The sequence below is a fragment of the Leptinotarsa decemlineata genome, unplaced genomic scaffold (genome assembly GCF_025532065.1).
Source record: "Leptinotarsa decemlineata unplaced genomic scaffold, Ldec_3_MD MMD2_P_RNA_scaffold_6, whole genome shotgun sequence".
Taxonomy (NCBI): Eukaryota; Metazoa; Arthropoda; class Insecta; order Coleoptera; family Chrysomelidae; genus Leptinotarsa; species Leptinotarsa decemlineata.
The window spans coordinates 11504425-11523812 of record NW_027412533.1 but is presented as its reverse complement, the minus strand read 5'-3'; the positions used below and the strand labels follow the sequence as shown (position 1 = coordinate 11523812).

The window sequence follows — 19388 nt, the reverse complement described above, 5'->3', positions numbered from 1 at the left end:
TCTATTGGAACAAAAGAAAGGCTTGCTGTATGCTTAAGGTAAGTTTTATTTTTATTTAAATAATCAAGAACATCATTCATCAATATTCACTACTCAACCATTTTCAAAAATAGTCCTGATATATTAAGTTAGCAATTTCCTTCCATGTTCGTTCTCGAATCACGAGACTCTGGACTGCCAATTTCTGAACTGTTGAATGGTTGTATAGTTGTGGGAGATTGAATAAGCTCCTGATTAGAGTTTGTCCCCAGTGTGCTGCCTGAAAATCATATGATTATACACTTTTGCATGGCTAGATGGGTATAGGTGATTAGATAGGTTGGTAAGAACTCGATGGAATAGTTGTTTGAGATACTATATTAAGCGGTGTCTTTAATACGTAATCTGTTTGAGTGAGTTTTCGAATTTCTGCTTGAGAAACAGCTGTATGTAAAACCAACTTTATTTTGCATTGATCGAGTTTTGGGAGCGCCTTGACTGCCTTACTCATACTCAAAAAAAATAAGTCAGTGTCATCCATATCTGGCTTAGCATGTTGCCTTTGCTTTTTTACCTCATTTGACGACTTCATCAAGTCATAAATGTCTTGTAAGCTAGGTTTGTTATTCGCTGATGATGTTCGTTTTGACGCTAAGCTCCTTTGAGATCCATCACTCCAACTAGCATCCGAACTTTGAGTTTGTGGAGGTTGCGATGCTGAGCTGTTTTGCGAGTCATTAACGAAAACGTCAGGGGGGCTATTTGGAGTCATGTCTATAGGTGATTCTGGTGTTGGCTCTGTCAAATTAGTTTTGGTGTTCCTCGATTTCATGTGAGGACGTAAAAAATTCATTTGCTTTTCGTATTTCCATGCTATCACTTGTGATGCGGCTTGTCCAATTTTTTTATTTTTACGCCGTTTTATTGCGCTGGCATATGCATTTCTTAATTTTGTCCAGTTGTCTTTGCACTTTCCAACTGTAAAAAAAATAACAACATTAAACATTTGTTCACAGATTTTTTCATTCTCTGGCATTCAGTTATCGTATGGGATTGCCTACAGTGAGAAATATAGTACAAGGAGTGTGCGAAGCGGTCTGGAAAAATATTACTCTCATTGTAATGCCTCAACCTTCAGAAGAGAAATGGATTGAAATTGCAAAAGACTTTGAAACATATTGGAATTTTCCAAATTGCATTGGGGCATTAAAAGGCAAGCACGTGATCCTAATTTGTCCAATCAATGCTGGATCAACTTATTATAATTATAAACAAGAACATTCAATCGTACTCCTTGCTCTTGTTGCACAAAGCATCTAACCACTGGGCGGTCGGAAGTAAGTGTTCAAGTGAATTCGCGGATCTCCGTAAATATGTCTTATAAGTGTTGTAAAACCAAATCAATAATTTACTACATATGCAAAACATGTTCAGGTATTTATCATAAGAGTTGCTTAACAAAAATTAAACAAAAAGTTCTCTTTTTGAAAGATAATATAATTAACTGCTGCAAAGACGATTCTGATTCAAATATGGATTCGAAAGATATTAGCGTTTTAGAATACCTTAAAGAATTGAAAGACAACCATGCATTATTTACTCAAGAAGCACTGAAAACAGAACAAGATATGAATTTTATGATAGACAAATAAAAACTAATCATATGCGAATTAAGAGAAAAAATTAGTAAACTGCAGGAGAACCTTCACAAAACCCATCTAGAGACAAAAAACTGCTACACACAAACAAATGAAGAAATCACACTTGAAAATACATATATGACAACAGATTCATTGGGAGAATATCCCAGTGGCGTAGACAAGAAGTTATATAAACATACTTTCACCCAAACTGACCATGAGTTCAATTATAAAATACAGTCTGTGTTGAATAACCACCCAAAGGAAACCTTAATTGAAAGAAAAAAGAGAAAAATTGTTCTTGTCTCAGGTCATAACGGAAGAAATATGACAGAATATCTAAAGCAACATGCAAAAGACCACTTCTCCATCCAATCCATTCTTAAACCTAACTGCAGCTTTAATGAGTTGATTACAACTACTCTTGAAACCATAAAACTAGATATGACATAAGGAATATCAACGAAATTATATATAACAATAACTTTGCACTAAAGAAACGTTGTCATGGAGCTAACAAATCTATTAGTATACTGTAATGCAACGGGATAATCCAGAGAAGGAATTACAACAGAGATGGCTATCAACTGAAGAAATCGGCAAAATGGTTCATAAGCAAGGCCATCCTAAGTCATGAATTTCACTAGTTGTCAATCACCTTCAAACAAATCCTAAGTCAAATTGAAACACACTTTGGTGCAGCACAAATAACTACTGTCACAAACGAACAACACAATACACACAATGGAACAAATAACAAAGCGTCATCGCCCAAATGTATTCAGAACATGCAAAGTAGTATACCAATCAAGGTAAACCAGCAGACATTTTGTGAAGATGGAAAAAGTTGTCTCTATCCCAGACTATCCCAGCTTACACCCCAACTGAACCATCTTATGAATTTCACCGCTGATCGATGGTACTTAATTTCAATTGCCCAAGAAATTCAAGAAGTCGAAAAAAATACAAACCTGATCAACCAAAATGTGAATAGTGCCAATATCAAAACTACCCTCTCTTCATTATTACTTAATATCCAATCAGTAAGAAACAAAACTTATGGACTCTTAATTTTTTTTGAATCACAGAATATGCCAGATTCCGTCTTCTCACTGAACACTGGTTAAGAGAGGGAGAACCATGTTATATTCCAAATTATGTCATTGTAGCCAAATATTGCAGAAGTAACTCGACACATGGTGGAACTATGATTCTAGCAATGATGAAATACTCAATAATCTTATATTAGTGAACAATGAGAAGTATGACTTTCTTTCAGTAGAAAATGAATTTGAATTCTCTTTGGTGCATGAAAAAAAGAACAATATGTATATAATTTGCATTTACCGATCACCTTATTCCGATGTTGAAAAATTTTTAAATAAACTTGAAATTCTTTTATCAAACCTACCAACTAACTCAAAAATTGTACTCACAGGTGACTTTAATATAAATTACGACGATGAAGAGTGTATGGTAAAGCTCTACTGACCTTTCTAAACTTGACCATGCATGTTAGCGAACATACGAGAATAACTATGTATTCAGCCACTATCATTGACTATATCTGCTCAAATTTGAAAAAACAGAATATTAGCTGTAAGACTGTTCCCGCATACCTTTCAGACCACGAAGCTCTCATCTTCGAAATGTCACTCCAAACAGTAAATAAAAGAAGTAAATATAGATACGGACGAATATATAGCAAGGCGAACTACGAATCATTTAGAAACCTATGTAATTTAACACCATGGGTAAATGTTTTGAACTTTGATGTTTCAAAACTACCTGAGAGATATATTTGAAAAATGGTTTCCAATAAAAAAGATCAAAATCAAAAATAAAGAAAAAAGCCCTGGATAACCCAAGTTATAAAAAAATCGGCAATGAACTTGAGATCACTACATACTATTAAAAAATTCATAACTGATGAAATTTTCATATCATATTTCATTACATACAGAACAATTTATAGAAAACTAATAAAGCTTGCCAAACAACGATATTTTAAAGACAAACTTTACATGGCTGAAAATAAAGCAACAGATAACTGTGCTATAATAAATAAATTACATGGAAAAGGTAATATATTGCCTAATAATGCGGATATAGATCCTAACGTGTTAAACAACTTCTACTGTACGATAGCACAAAAAATAACATCAGAATTACAACCGACAATCCATCTAACTGAGTTTATAAAAAATATAAATTATCCAGATAACTTTCACCTATTTGATACAGACATATACGAACTGACGCAAACTATAAATGAAATAAAGAACAAAACATGATCTGGTTATGATGAAATATCTGTTAAAATTTTAGAATAATTGAAAAACTGGTTAAAAAGAGAATGCTCAACTTTTCAAGTGATCATAACATACTATGCGAATCTCAATATGGATTCCAAAGCCATAAAGCACATGCGATGTAATCTTCTCTTTTCTGGAAGATGTATATATTGGTTTAAATAATAAAGAATTTATTGGGGCAGTATTCTGTGATTTCTCAAAAGCGTTCGACGGCGTGAACCATGAAACACTATTATTTAAACTTCAGTGCTATGGCTTTAGAGGATTGTCATATAACTGCCTTTATAGTTATCTAACAGACAGGAAGCAGTTAGTAAAACTCCAAGGAAATACATCACATATTGAGAATAATTTATCAGGTGTACCACATGGTTCGGTTCTGGGTCCTATCTTTTTTCTGCTTTATCTGAATGATCTGGTAGCCATTGATATTAATGGAAAGTTCACACTTTTTGCGGATGACACCACGATCCTTTGACGTGGGACAAATGAAGATAATCTCAGAGACATCATAACCCTGGATCTGCATAGGGTTAAACAGTGGTGCGATTCAAACTCCTTATGTTTCAACACAAATAAAACAAACATAGTTTGCTTCAAACTCAATTTTGATGACTTACTTATAGAAAATCACGCTATAGTTAACAAAACTCACACAAAATTTTTAGGGGTATTTATAGATGATAAATTAAAATTTGATGAGCATATTACAAATTTATGCAAAAAAAATAGCAAATAGTTCGAGTTGTTTCTAACGAACGCAATCAATCCTCAGCCAGAACTGTGTATTTTTCCTTGGTAGAGTCGCACTTGAGATATGGAATTGCCGTTTGCTTAATTCGCAAAAAATATTCCAACTCAGCAGTAAATAATGACAGACGTTACCACACGAGAGGAAGTCGGGATTCACCCTTGCCAATCCCAAAATCAGCAATTACAAAATTTTCTTTGATATATGAGAGCAAGAAAATATACAACCACATTCCAATGTGCTATAGGGCAATAGCAAATTTAAAAACATTCAGAAAATTGGTTAAAGGAGTACTTCTGTAAAAAGCCTACTATGACTTAAAGGGATATTACGATGATGTATTTTAACTCTTAGTATTTCAGATGCTTACATATCTGTAATGATTTATTTATTTATTATCTGTAATGGTATATATATATATATATATATATATATATATATATATATATATATATATATATATATATATATATATATATATATATATATTATTATTATTATATATATATATATATATATATATTATTTTATTTATGTGTATTCGTATATGTACATTTTTTAAAGTTATAATGATTGTTCACTGTATATCATAATTTTAATATTTAAAAAAAAAACTTCAACATTGTTGACTTCATAAAGTTTCACTAGCTTTGTCAATAAACATTTTCTTGGACAATACAGCATGATTGATTGATTGATTGATTGACTTGTGTCTGACTCTCAATACAGTTCATGTACTCAATATTGGAAATTTTTAAAATACATTATTACTGGCTATTTTCCTAAAGTGTTGTATTGTGCTAAGTAAATACAAACTGTTGCTGTTATCTTTTTATGTCCTATTTTGTTACATATACATATATTCAGTACCCTACTTGAAATTGTATATTATTGTATAGTGGTTTTATATGACTAAGTAACGATAGCTAATATGTGTAATTTTGTTTGTTTTTTTTTATTTATTTATTTCAACGAAGCTTTGTCAATAAGATATGAATCTTCAGACAATAAAGCATATTTTGATTTGATTTGTTGATGCACAATACAGATTTATTATGATAGATGTAGGTGCCTACGATCGAAACAGTGATGGTGGTATATTCGATAAGTCATTGATAAGGAAAATATTTGACCGGCAACAACTGACTATTCCACGAAATAAACCATTATACCAAAATTCAGAACCTTTGCCGTATACAATTATCGCTGATGCAGCGTTTCCCTTAAAAACTTATCTGTTAAAACCCTACAGTAAAGCAAAACTAGTGAATAATGATTCAAATAAAGTATTTAATTATCGCTTATCACGTGCTCGACGAACTGTGGAAAATGCATTTGGAATATTGAGAGCACAATTTCGAGTTTTCCAAGGACCAATGCAAGTACAAACGGTCATGGCGGATAAAATCGTACAAGCTGCTTGCACCCTTCATAACTACTTACGTACCCTAAACTCACAAGAACTCGAAGATATTTGTTAAATCTAAATGTAAACGATCAGATTATTTATCTGATATTGAGTGTATTGCAAATCCATCTCATGACGCTATTTACGTTAGAGGGAAATATAAAGAATATTTTAGCCCAGAGAGACAAGTACCATGGCAAATGGAATCCATCAGACAATGTAGAAAAGAATAACCAAGTTTTGTTTATGAATACCTACTATTGTGTTCATCATTTACGCCATTTAAGTACCTAAACAAATAAAAAAGATTAAAAACTCACCTGGTTCATTCAATTTTTGAGCAATTTCTTCCCATGCTGCAGTTCTTATTAAGTGATCCTTGTATTCTTTACATTTTGGACTATACAACACTTCGTATTTTCTGACAAGTTCAATGAGTTCGTCCGACATCTTGTACACGAATAAATGATGCAAACGACTATTCTCTACTCTAGCTAGTTAACGCATCAGATTAGAAACATACTAGACTAGTGTGGAGTGTTGTGACGCGTCATAACCCCAGTATCGTTCTGACGCCGGCGCCGATCGGGAATCGACTGATCGCCGTCACGACAGATCGCGTCCCGACACACTGCACTTTAGTAATATAATTCTAAACATACTAAATGCATGGATACGATATACTTGTGGCGCGTCACGACACAATAATATAATTCCAGCTTAAGACGATATACATTTGAATAATAGTTGAAGTTTTAGTTAGAGTGTTTGGTTATATTAAACAGTGAAATGAAGTTGAGTTTTGTACAGTGTAGTCAATTATTTTCAAACCAACGGAGAAAACCTAATAATATATTATTGTTGATTACTCTTCAAACAGAGCGGTTGTATCATTGATCAGTCAATTGCTAAATTATTTTCGATATGGTCATACACGGTGATTCAAACTGAATATTCAAGTTGGCTATTCTTCTTCAAGAGTTACTTTTGAGTTCTGATGAATCGTCGGAGGAAGATAAAAATTACAGTTTGCCCCTTGCATTAAAGAATAACAGAAGCTGATGTTAAAAATATCTTCACTATTCTTACTCCAGTCTGTTTTGTGCAGAAAGTTTTATGTTTTTCTCAAAACAACATGAAACAATCACCTGTTCAAATGTTCTGTTTTTGAAAAAGATGCGAAGAAACCCTGGAATACGTATAAACCCTGGAATACGTATAAACCGATTTGCTTTTATTTCAAATTGATGATGTTCATATCACAGAGTTTCCAAAGATTTGCTTTATTTTTGTTAAGAACTTAGTTCACATGTTGATAGATGGAGCAATAATCTATAAACTGTAACTCATATTTCATTCAGATCTTTAATTTATGGATCAAAATATAAAAACTCTTTCACTTAATATCAACCCATCGACATTGTTAAGCAATGTCACTTTTAAGTGTACCTACTCAGCACCTCTGAGAATGGGAGACTGAAAGTTATAAGATCTCTTTATTATTTTTTATCAAGAGTGCTTTAGGTCGAGAGTTTTTGACAAAATATTCTGCATGGGAAAGGGGTCCAAGTGATCACACCAGGAATATTTTAATCATCTTGGTTCTGAACCCAAACTCGTCATCTACCAATTGTCAGTGTGATTCATTGTGAAATGTCACTTGAGAAAAAGTAGATATTCTCCTTAGGGTAATATATCTTGATGAAGGAGAATATTTATTTTGTACAAAATAGTTTTTCAAATTTTCTCCTGAAAATGAAATTTGATATTTTCAATATGTTTTCACATATAGTCAGTGGGCATACTTGAAGACTGGCTAGAAATCATCATGATTTAATTTATAGCCAGTCTTCAAGTATGCCCACTGACTATATGTGAAAAGTTTTCTTTCCTTATACGAGGAATTGAGCAAATTTCGGATATGCAGTTGGTTCCTCGTTCACAGGCAGATGGGTCGACGACAAACTTGTTGTTTGTTGTATGCTTCAGCTTAGTTCGAGGAATGATACTCTGAAGGAATTTGATTTGCAATTATCGGAAATCATCGACTTAATGTCGATGATATACACTACCTTGCACTGACGAGTCGCCAAACAGCCCGAAACCGGTCTGCAAGTGTGTTCTAGTAATTGAAAATATATTGCGGCAGTTGTATCGCCAACAGCATATGGAGGAATAACTTCAGTGAAGAATCCTGCACTGAGACCTGTCGGATATAATCCAATGCCCTTCGTGGTATTAGCCAGGGGAGTAGTTGTTTTCTGATAGGTGTTAGTCTATTAACCTACAGTGTAGGGAGTTGAGACTGGCCTGAACGAATTGTTCTTTTAGATTATTTTCTAGATTATTTTCAAAAAATGAGTTTTTTGACTTAACGATGGTTCGGGACATTCGAAAGCATGCTGTTTCACGTGAACCATTCGCTGAAAAAAGGTACAGGAACAGGTACGACAGATTCTTCAAGTTCTACGACGCTGATGCGAGAACTATTCAGTTGTGTAGGTATCATTCCAATTCTCCTCAAACTTAGCATACTCAGTTTCAAAATTCTCTGAAGTAATATTTAAACCAGAACTCGCAAAAGATACATCGTCATTACATACCGCATCGTATATCCCATTAACCGCTTCGAACTCTTTATCGAAAACCTCTTTGATTCTTTTTAAATAACTTCTTCGGGCGTGTCTTTCTGTAAAGACACGTCCGAAGAAGCCATTGTCTGGCGAAATACGTCTTGCGTTTTTGTAAAACTGTTTAGTGAAAATCTCACAATGGCGTGTTTTTTGTATTCGTTAGTTATGGATTTTCATCAAGTATCGGCCGACACCATCATATATATGAATCAACTACATTGTAGCCCAATCACAGACTTGATAACTGAAGCTAACGTCATAGTACAACGAGAATAAACATCGCAGATTGAAGGAATGACGTCACAGATACCCAGACCAATGATATCAAGACCTCACACCACACTGAAGGCGTATAAACTTCAAACGCGTTTTTCTCGAAAACTTGTTTTCGTGCACTACGTACCTTTTTTCGGCGAACACCACATATTAACAATCGAACTACAAGATAATAAGCCTGATGTAGTCCTTTTCGACCACCAGAGCAAGACGATATTTGTCATGGAGTTTTCAGCTCCTGGCGAGACGAATATCGTCCGAAAACAGAAGGAAAAACGGATAAAATATCGAGATTTTCTCTTCGAACTCCGCAGACTCTATCCAGACAACTCTGTCAAGATGGTTGTTCTGATTATTAGAGTGATGGTCATTCGGAGCATTCGTTATTTTCAATATTTTGGAATATACTTGACGAGTTTCTTCATTATCAACATCTTGCGGATTCTTCAAAAAGATCATATCATACAAGTCTGGACTACCTGCGCATTCATATTTTTTCACTTTATTAGCATCCCAAAGTGAAATGTTTCCATCTTTGAAATATACCACTAGACTTCCCATTTTCAGCTTTTGTGTAATAGGATCCATACGTACACCAAATGTTCTAGATTTTACATTATTCAAATGTTTCGCCAAAACATCTTCACGACTTTCATTCATATTAGGTGAAGAGTCAGGATCCGTGGAATCGATATGGGACGATGATGGTGTTTCGAATAGAGTTGTTCTCATATCGTCTTGAAGTGTGCTCGTGTCACTATTCACAGATGATACACTACCAAAAGATTGTTTTCTTCGTATTGGAGTACTCATGGGATAATTTGAAGTAGACTGAACATTTCCATGGTTTGACGATAACATTGATGATTTCGAAGTAGTGTTTGATGATAAAACATTCAATGGTTTCGTTATGGGCTCATACAATTTTTCAAGTGTCGTACGATTTTCAATATTATCATTCTTGATAGAGTTGAATTTCTGCCTAACAGCTTCTGTTGTCTCTACTAGTTGACGTTTCAAATTCATTTCACTGTATTTATTTTCAGAATCATTTTTCGTATTCATAATGCTCTTTTAAAATTATAGCTCAATTCGCTGATGAAGTGACCTCTACAATATTCAGTGATCGAATTGTCACCTCACAAACCACAAGAGACTAAATCATCTGTCGGTAACAAATAAGACAGATGGGTATCCGCGGCTAAGCTAAACAGTGGAGACGGGAGTGGGTTAAACAACTTAGCAAATTTCAAATAGATCTTAATGGGCGCCAGGTAAATTTAATCCTCCAGATACCCTAAGTAACTCACAATATCAATAACTTACCAATTAATATTGGAAATAAAAGATAAAGATCCCCAATATGATTTATTCAGTAATCCTAACTTACATGGATTAACCAACAACGCTTCTAAGACAACAATGCGATACTCACACTACTACGCGATGTTCAAATGTCAATACAAGAGCGCGGTGTATATAACCACGAATTCAATCAGCCATAAATTACGGTAGTAACGACGCTCAAAAAAAAAACTACAATACGTCGAGTAAAACTACCACGAAAATTGAGTAGGTGAAATCGTAAATACTAGTATCGGATGGTAAGACAAACTCGTTTGCGTCGCGTGAGCTCAGGCGTAGGCGCATCGGTGTCAATCAGTAATCGTGAAAGGAAGAATTTACCTCAATTTCCGTTTCACAAATATCTATATCAATCAGGTATCAATAAACAAACTCTTAATCAATAAACGATAAACAAACACTATATCAACAGGTATCAATAAACATAAGGGCAACAAATATTCAAATATCTCAGTATATCACAAATTTTCAATTAAATCAATTATAACTTGCGTACTCCTTTTGGGCCACCCGGTATATGGTGTTAGGCTACCCCGTGGTTCGACGGAAGTGGATCACCCTGTAGTACTGCTGAGATGGATCACCCTGTAGTACGGCGGAGATGGATCACCCTGTAGCACCACCAAGATAGATCACCCTGTAGGGCACGACAAGCTGGACCAGTAATGGATCACCAAATAAGATCCAGAAAGAAAATAGGGGAAAAAACCCTTAAAGAAGAAAAAAAACCCTACGGAAGAAAATTCTCAATCAGAATCAGATAAAAACAAGGTGAGATTCAACCCCCATTCAATAGGACTATTTGACTAATCAATACCCCTGGTATATTTTCATTAAGCAAAGTAGCAAGATAACAAGAGTATATTTTTGGGTGCCCTGTATAACCATATGACCCGTAAAAATCAAGAAAATTGAATGAGTGTTGAAACCTCTCTTCAATACTAATATTCAGTTGAGATATAACAATGGTACCAGAAATTACTAAAATCATCAAAAACACATTTAATGGTAAAATTCTTACCCTGGCCAAGGGGTTTTCTATACGTTTCTTCGTGTGCGGTGCTCTGCACGGAAGTCCTACTGGGACTTGATGAGTGACTGAGGGCCTTCTGTTTCTTATGAATCTAGAGACGAGAAACGAAGGTTGTAGAATTGAAGAGGTGATATCATAGCTAAGACCACATGAGAGATGCGACAGTGATTCAGACATACCTAATTTCGGAAATCCTTCCACCTGGCACGAGTTCGGTAACCACCACAAATCCTCAAAAGAGATTGAGTTTCAGACTGCAAATATCCACACCAAAATGACCAATCAGTCTTCCACTAAACAATCCTGACTTGTAGAAATAATCCCCGTGGAGGATGGCACAAATGCAACCAAATATATCCTACAATCAGTCTGATGGTACGCTTTGAACTCCGAACCAAGCTCATCGAAGGCCAACTTCCGAATACTAAGACACTGCCACATCTGACAGCTAACCAGTTGTTGCCACAGTGCGTCCAATCTACACTACAAGCACCAAGGGGGCGCTGTGCACAACATCATAAATCTATCAATTCTTCCACAGCCACTTGAGACAATATCAACAAGTCCATGACCCATCAAAACTCCTTCTCAAAGCAATGCAACCCTAAAACAACCCTTGACAATTTGAGTAGCCGATCAATCCCTCACCCGTGAACAACTGTAGAACTAGTTCGGTGTAGTTCGTCGGAACGACACTACGAAAGTTCGGCGGATGTCAACCAACAGCTGTCTCTTAACCTTGTAATAAATAGAATGTTTACAAAAGTATTCACTTCAACCTATTTTCAACTATTTACCAATCCTTATTCATGCGATGGAATAGAAACATATAAGGTAAGTCGCCACATCCTTCCCTTTCAGTACAAATATTTAAGCATTCGTATTATGCAGAATATTTACCGAAAATATCAAACAGTATTCAGAAACCCAGAGCTAACTAATATTGTTTTTCAGGCGATATGGCTCTAATATGTCAGTAAACCTTCTGGAAGTGATGAATAACAATCTATGCAAGAAATATTCTCGGAAAGGTATAAGGCAGGCAACGGCTGAAAAATGATAGGCGAAGTAAACTGAGAAACAAACAATAACAACTATTTCAACCTAGCGAGGAATTTCGGATCTCCAACGTCGATTGGCAATAGGAGAATGCGTAAGTACTGGTCAAAGCAGTTAGTCAGGGAGCATACATTTATTCTTGTACATTTCAGGTATGGTTTTCTATGGAACGGAAGATTCCCATTACTATGATGTTAAATGAATAAAATCTACTTGTAACTTAATTACATTGTTAATATCCTCTGAATAAAGATCTTAAAAGGTAACGTAGTGTTTTGAAAGGTCACATAGGAGCAGTATTGATCTAGTGCTAAATTGAAATGTAACAGAATAAGTTTCAAAAACAAGATCATGGGTATATAAAACTATCGAATCCTTTGCGATATCTACCTTCATCTATTTTTCTATCCTTATCAATGACTAGAAATCCATATTGGTCCTTCCAACATTTAACATACATCAATTGGGATTGTTCGAATGTTACATCAGGTGATACATGATCTGAATAAATATGATGTAAATTCGTCTCATCTTGTTTGAACATTATGATGAAATTGGTATTGTCACGCACTAATTGTTTGGGTACCCGTGAATATGTCTGTGCGAGATAAAAATAATCAACATCCTTATGACGTCCCATACAGAAATATGATCTAATAATATCCTGCTTTTCACATATCATATCATCGAAAATGAAAACAGAATTAGGCTTAGCGTCGGAGGGTTCCACTATTTCTGCATTATTGCTGAATGTATAAACACCTAATCCTTTTATAGGTTCCAAAACATTTCGCAAGTACTGATATTTAGGTTGATTGAGTGATTTCGAATATAGATACGGATTTCTAAATCTCAGTCCTTGTGGATGTGTTAATAGCGATATCATTGCATTCGTCTTTCCACAATTTGAAGGTCCTATAATGAGTCCTCGAACTGATGATGGAAGTAGTGGACCATGTCTAAATACCTTTTGTCCATTCAATCCACACCCGAATTTCTCATCTAGATTATCTACAAATTTTTCTTTCTGTTCTACAATGCGCATCGTGCCGTGGTTGGAGACTATATAAATGTTATTAGCTTATTCATTTCAATGTGTACCATCATACGATACGGACGTATTGAAAGTGATCATAAAATTAAAAAAGGTTGTGGTTTTGTTAATGATTTAATAAACAAACTTCCTTTCGAATTACATCTACCTGGAGGTTATCAATACTGTGGACCGAGTACAAAACTGAAACGACGTTTAGCACGCAACGATCTTGGAATCAATAAATTAGATATTGTATGCAAAAAACACGATATTTAATATTCTAAGCATCCATCCGATCTTGCAGCAAGACATTTAGCCGACAAAGAACTTGAATACAGAGCTTGGGATAGGGTAAAATCGAAGGACGCGAGTATTGGCGAAAGAGCAGCTGCATTACTTGGCACCAACATTATGAAAACAAAAAGACATATGGGCATGGGTTGTAGCAGCAATAAGAAAAAAAGTAAGAGGAAACAAACGAAGAAAAATAAAAATAGAAAAGTTGCATTTGGTGCTGGGATAGTCCATAAAGTGCGAAATGTATTGAAGGAAGCTGGTGGGGATCAATTTGTGACGAATAATAGCAAAAAAGCTATCATTGTGGCATTGCAGGCGGCACGTAAATACCTCAAAGCTGCCGGTGGAAAGAAGAAAATCCGCACACCACATAATTCCTGTTCTCAAGATCGGTGGACTTTTGCCATTGATACCAATTTTTGCTGGACTATCCGCACTAGGAAGTTTGGCTGGAGGCGCTGCTGGTATTACCAAGGCCGTGAATTCAGCAAAAGCCGGCAGAGCGGCTTCAATAGAAGCCAATCGCCACAATAAAACCATGGAGGCTGTAGCATTGGACAAACGCGGAAGTGGAATACATCTCAAACCGTACCGTGAAGGTTTAGGACTATATTTGAAACCATACAAAGTCGCAAACAAAACAAAAAACTAATTGAACCCCTACCTCAGAGGCCTCCTACTGATCTCGATCTCAGTTATTATGCACAAAAAATGAAAATTCCACATTTTCATGGTGTTTTTATGCGTGACAGATTACCCTCTTCAGGTCCAAGACAAAACGAGACAGCTATTGTTGATATAGATGGAATAAGTGGGCCAGGAACACATTGGGTGGCATATAGAAAATGCGGGAAAGAAGTCGCATATTTCGATAGTTTTGGAGATCTACCCCCACCATTGGAATTGACTCGATTCTTTCGAAAATGTTCGAATGTGAAAATCAAACATAACTATGATCGTCAATAGAAATTTAATACAGTTCTCTGTGATCACTTGTGCTTACAGTTTCTCTCTGAATAATTTTCCAAATAAAAAATGGATACAGCACCAAAACTGGATCGGGAGGCTATCAAGGGAATGGAGTTTTCACTTAGAATGTTTTCAAAATATGAAAAAAATGGATGAAGTGATGCTTGCAAATATGCCCAAGGAAGTGATACTTGCATGTGTTGCTCATGAGATTGCATATGTTTGGGAAAAGTTACCCAAACGTCTACAAGATGACATCGATATAATGAAACATAGATATTGTTATAAACACCACCCCGATGAAAATTTAGATTCAGATGTTAATGATAGTCCTATACCTCGAAAATCTATGTGTTGTATTTGTAATATAGAGGATGTGAATATCGGTATTAATAAAAATGATATTTATTACAATGCAACACCTTTGAAAAAGTGTAAATTGTCTCAAATGTGCTGTTGCTGTGCCCAACAATAAATTGAAATGTGTTTCAAAATATTCATCAGTCATGTCACGAAAGTCCGAGCTACAAGCTGTTGGGACAAGTGTCTTGAGTGCAGATTTTTTCCACCAGTTGAATTGGATAGGAACAGCCGTTATGGATTAGGACTTTTGGGATTCTATGGATGCAATACAATCAATAATATAACGAAGCTAATAATTTATAGTGAGTTTCAGAATCAGTTATGACAACTCATCGATACTCCAAAAGTTTACAATTGAAATTCCATGTGGTGCTTACGAAATAGAAGGAGATCAAAGCCGTCATACAGAAACATATCATGTTCAGATTGTTTCATGATAAAAAACCAATTGATATCGTTGCAAATGATATTTTCTATCTACACGCCAATGATAATACATTCAAATGTGAAATGCGATCCAAATATGAAATTGATCTGACACATCCAAATTCTATAGCCGAAATGATGGGGTTCGCTCATAACATATTTCCACCAAATCAGATACATGAATCATCATTACCAATAAACATTACAACTGTGAAACTTATCCGCTTAGATTGCAATATAATATCTGGTTCACATATAAATGGTGAAGAATCCCACATTCTTTTCTCATTCGATATTGATGTCGAACCTGGATACAATCTTACTAAAGAACCACACAGTATTATATATATGCCTGTCAGTCCAGAAGGTCGTCAGTTGATTCACATTACAGTGCGTATTTTGGATGAAAAAAATAACCTTATCGATTTTGAAAGTGAGGAAGAGATTTTCATTATTTTGGAATTGAAGAAAATCGAATAACTATTGTTATGGGTTTCATTTACAATAGACAAAATCGTATTGAACAATCCCAAACCAAAACGAGCAGCACTATCAAAAAGAAAAGTGTGCATAAAAAGAAAAGTGTGCATAAAAAAAAGCTCATTCCACAAGTGTATGCTAAACAGTTAGCACATAACGCTCTGTCTGTGAGTGATCTTGAATTTTTGAAATCGATTGGATTGAAAGTGAGAAAATAACAATGGTGCTCGAAACAAACAGTGAAAAGTTGAATATAATCGATGAACCAGTGCTCGATCATTCTCTCATAAGTTTACATGAGCACACATATAAGCCCTACGGATCACCGCTATTCAGGAATTCGGATGAAATTAAAATTGCAATCAATAATCAAGATGTTATACTAGATATTGCTGAGAGCTTCGTTTACATAGAAGGTAAATTCACCCCCAAAGATATAGCGAAAACATGCTATCTCTCGAATAATGCAATTGCATCTCTCTTTGATGAAATTCGTTACGAAATGGGTTTCTGTTCTGTTCTGTTTTCTGTTTTCTCCGTTAACCAGCTGTCGCACCCCTTCGAACGACAACCCTCAGGAGTCGAAACTTGTGTGAGCTAAGAATTAACGAGGTCTTACATTTTAACGTGTGATTCCTAACACAGGTTGGACGATAGCAAGTCGAAATCGATCGTTCAGACTAGGGCTTGAACCACCGACCAACACGGCAGTCAATTCGAGTGAGTAAACAAAGCACCCACGCCGAACCGCTTGGCTACAGACCGACCAGAAAATTTAATTTTTTGTACCTTGTGTATCAGGGTTTATTAAAATAAATTATTTAATCAATTATTCCGAAGTTGAAAGGGCTAAATAAATATATTTATTATTGTAGAATAAATATTATAAATATATATTTAGTAATGAAATGTTATTCGTTTTTAAACATATCTGATTTTTTAAGAAATAAATTTAATTCATTTATTAAGAATAATATAGTAAATTAAAAATTTGGTGGTGAACAAGTGGCTGTTGTTAGAGAACCTGGGATAACATCTACAATGAAAATCATGATATCATTTGGACAATCACACATTATTGACATCTGGCTGGGGACTTTCACAAATGAAACAAGTTATCTTGAATACAAACAGCCATGTTTTTAGTGGAAAACTACCACTGAAATATTTGATAGGTTTTGCTGGAGATTACAACAAAAGTATCTTGAATGCCAAACAGGAATTGATTTTGATTATCGCTTGATCATTCAAAAACTCATATATATGTGAGGTTGATGCTGATTTGGAAATAAATAAAATCGAATGGAAAATAAGACATATTATAGCAGATGATAAACACAAGCTCAAACTTTTGAGTAGAATAAACAAAAGCGGTCTGAATGCCAAAATCAAGTTGGCTCATCGTATGTGGGACCTCTATGAACTACCATTATTACGTGGGACTCCTTCAGACATATGGGCCATCAAAACAACTAACGCTCTGGAAACTCCTCGTTTTGTCATCATCGCATTCCAAAGTACTATCACATCTGGAGAAAGAACACAGGATATTACAAAATTCACAACTGCTGATATCAATAGTATTCGAGTATACTTGAATTCTGAAGTTTATCCATATGAGCGATGGAATTTGAATTTCGGTAAAAAACTTGATGCTCCTGCTCATTATGCTTTTGAGAGTTTTCAGCGAAATTATTATGATAAAGATATGAGTGAACCTCTGATGGACATTGGACAATTTAGAGAGAATTCACTATTCGTCATCGATTGTTCCCATCAACCGAATGCAACAAAATCATCAACTATTGATATAAAGATTGAGTTTGAGACGAGGAAGACCAAGTTTCCAGACAACACTAAAGTATATGCATTAATTTTGCATGATACAGTTTTAACATACAATGCATTGGATGGTTCAGTTCACAGCAGATATTGAGACTCTTTAAATTATTGATACTATTTCATTTTTCCATTCTATCATGTACTGTTTTATGTTTTTTTTCATTTGTAACTGACCTATATCATGTATTGTATTTTTTTCATAATTCATATATATCATATTTATTGTTTTGTAATCATTTTCTATTGTCTATAATGGGATTCGAATAAATAAAACATGGAAATAATACAAAGTTTTTTATTTGACATTATTTATGATTTACAGGAACATACAGACTATCTAAAATAACTTCTTCCTCATAGTCATCATTTTCGCGACCATCTTCAATTTCCTCTCGATTTTCATCATTCAATTCAAAGTGATGAATAATCCATTCTGGCAAGTATGGTTGGAGGCTATACAGGAATCTTCTCAGGTTCAGTTCAATCATAACCTCACAAAGTTGACACAATTCCAATTCATTATCCAAAAATTTGTTACAAACTTCAGCGCCACTCCGATAGTTCTCAGCATCACGAAGACATAATTCGCTTTGTTTTTCATCATAGCATACACTCATATCATAATTGCTTGCATGTTCGGCTCCATCACCCAACACCTTCAATTTAGATGACAAATGTTGAACCGATGATTTGATATCTACAACATCGACCCAATCTTGACTTGCATACTGCATCCACATCTTTGAATGGTGGAACTGAAATCGAATAGAAAACAATGAGCAACCTCCAACTTGTTTCCATGATATAATACTCACATTCCCATTTTACTTGTAGTTACAAAGTGAGTGTATTCAACTAAGTTAGTGATGTTTATATTTCCATATAATTATCATCTAATATATGAATATTATTAAAACAAAAAGAAATTCACTATAATTACTATTATTATTCAATCATATTGAATTTGACTAGAATTCACGTTTTCATACCAGCAAAATTTTGTGGGGTATGACCTGAAGAAATTCACTATAAATAATTACAATTATTATTCAATCATATTGAATTTGACTAGAGATCGCGTTTTCATGCCAGCAATACTTTGTGGGCTCTGATCTAAATACGTCATCGTATATTTACCACCCGATGAGTTGATACAAGTTATATCGTCATCACTGAATTGCAACGGAATACGTTTTGGTAGCCATGTTTTAAATAATTCATCATTGCTCACATCTTCCAAAGTTAATAAAATTGATTTACCAAATCGTGTAGAATAAGTTGACATATTTTTAATTATGTACACTTCATCAATTGGCAATGATGATAAGGCCTTTTGCTCTAGTATTTCAACCTCCTGTACAATCAAATTATTAATTTCATTCAAGTCTACTTTTGAAACGGACATGATGAAAATATGTATGAAAATATAAACAATTTCCAACAGATGAATACACTCACCGTCTTCCTCCTGTTACGAACTGAATAACACTCCACCAATTGCTAAGTGCTGCAGATA

The 19388-nt window shown here is 34.7% G+C and overlaps 3 protein-coding genes across 4 annotated transcripts in view; 1 reads left to right on the top strand and 2 right to left on the bottom strand.

Moving 5' to 3' along the window:
• The window catches only part of LOC141480137 (uncharacterized), a 288325-nt gene that overhangs the window by 86744 nt on the left and 182193 nt on the right, over positions 1-19388 (bottom strand). The window lies entirely within an intron of this gene.
• The window catches only part of sip1 (septin interacting protein 1), a 111865-nt gene that overhangs the window by 23603 nt on the left and 68874 nt on the right, over positions 1-19388 (top strand). The window lies entirely within an intron of this gene.
• On the bottom strand, positions 21-7724 carry LOC111509831 (uncharacterized). Of its 2 annotated transcripts, XM_074169973.1 has the most exons (3): positions 6414-7724; positions 554-957; positions 21-259 (listed from the first exon to the last, which is right to left on the bottom strand). In XM_074169973.1, the coding sequence occupies exons 1-3, from the start codon at positions 6541-6543 to the stop codon at positions 104-106; spliced, it is 690 nt and encodes a 229-aa protein (XP_074026074.1). In that variant the 5' UTR covers positions 6544-7724; the 3' UTR covers positions 21-103. The 2 variants fall into 2 exon arrangements, with proteins under 2 accessions (XP_074026074.1, XP_023021430.2); XM_023165662.2 differs by having other exon boundaries at positions 119-957; positions 6414-7722.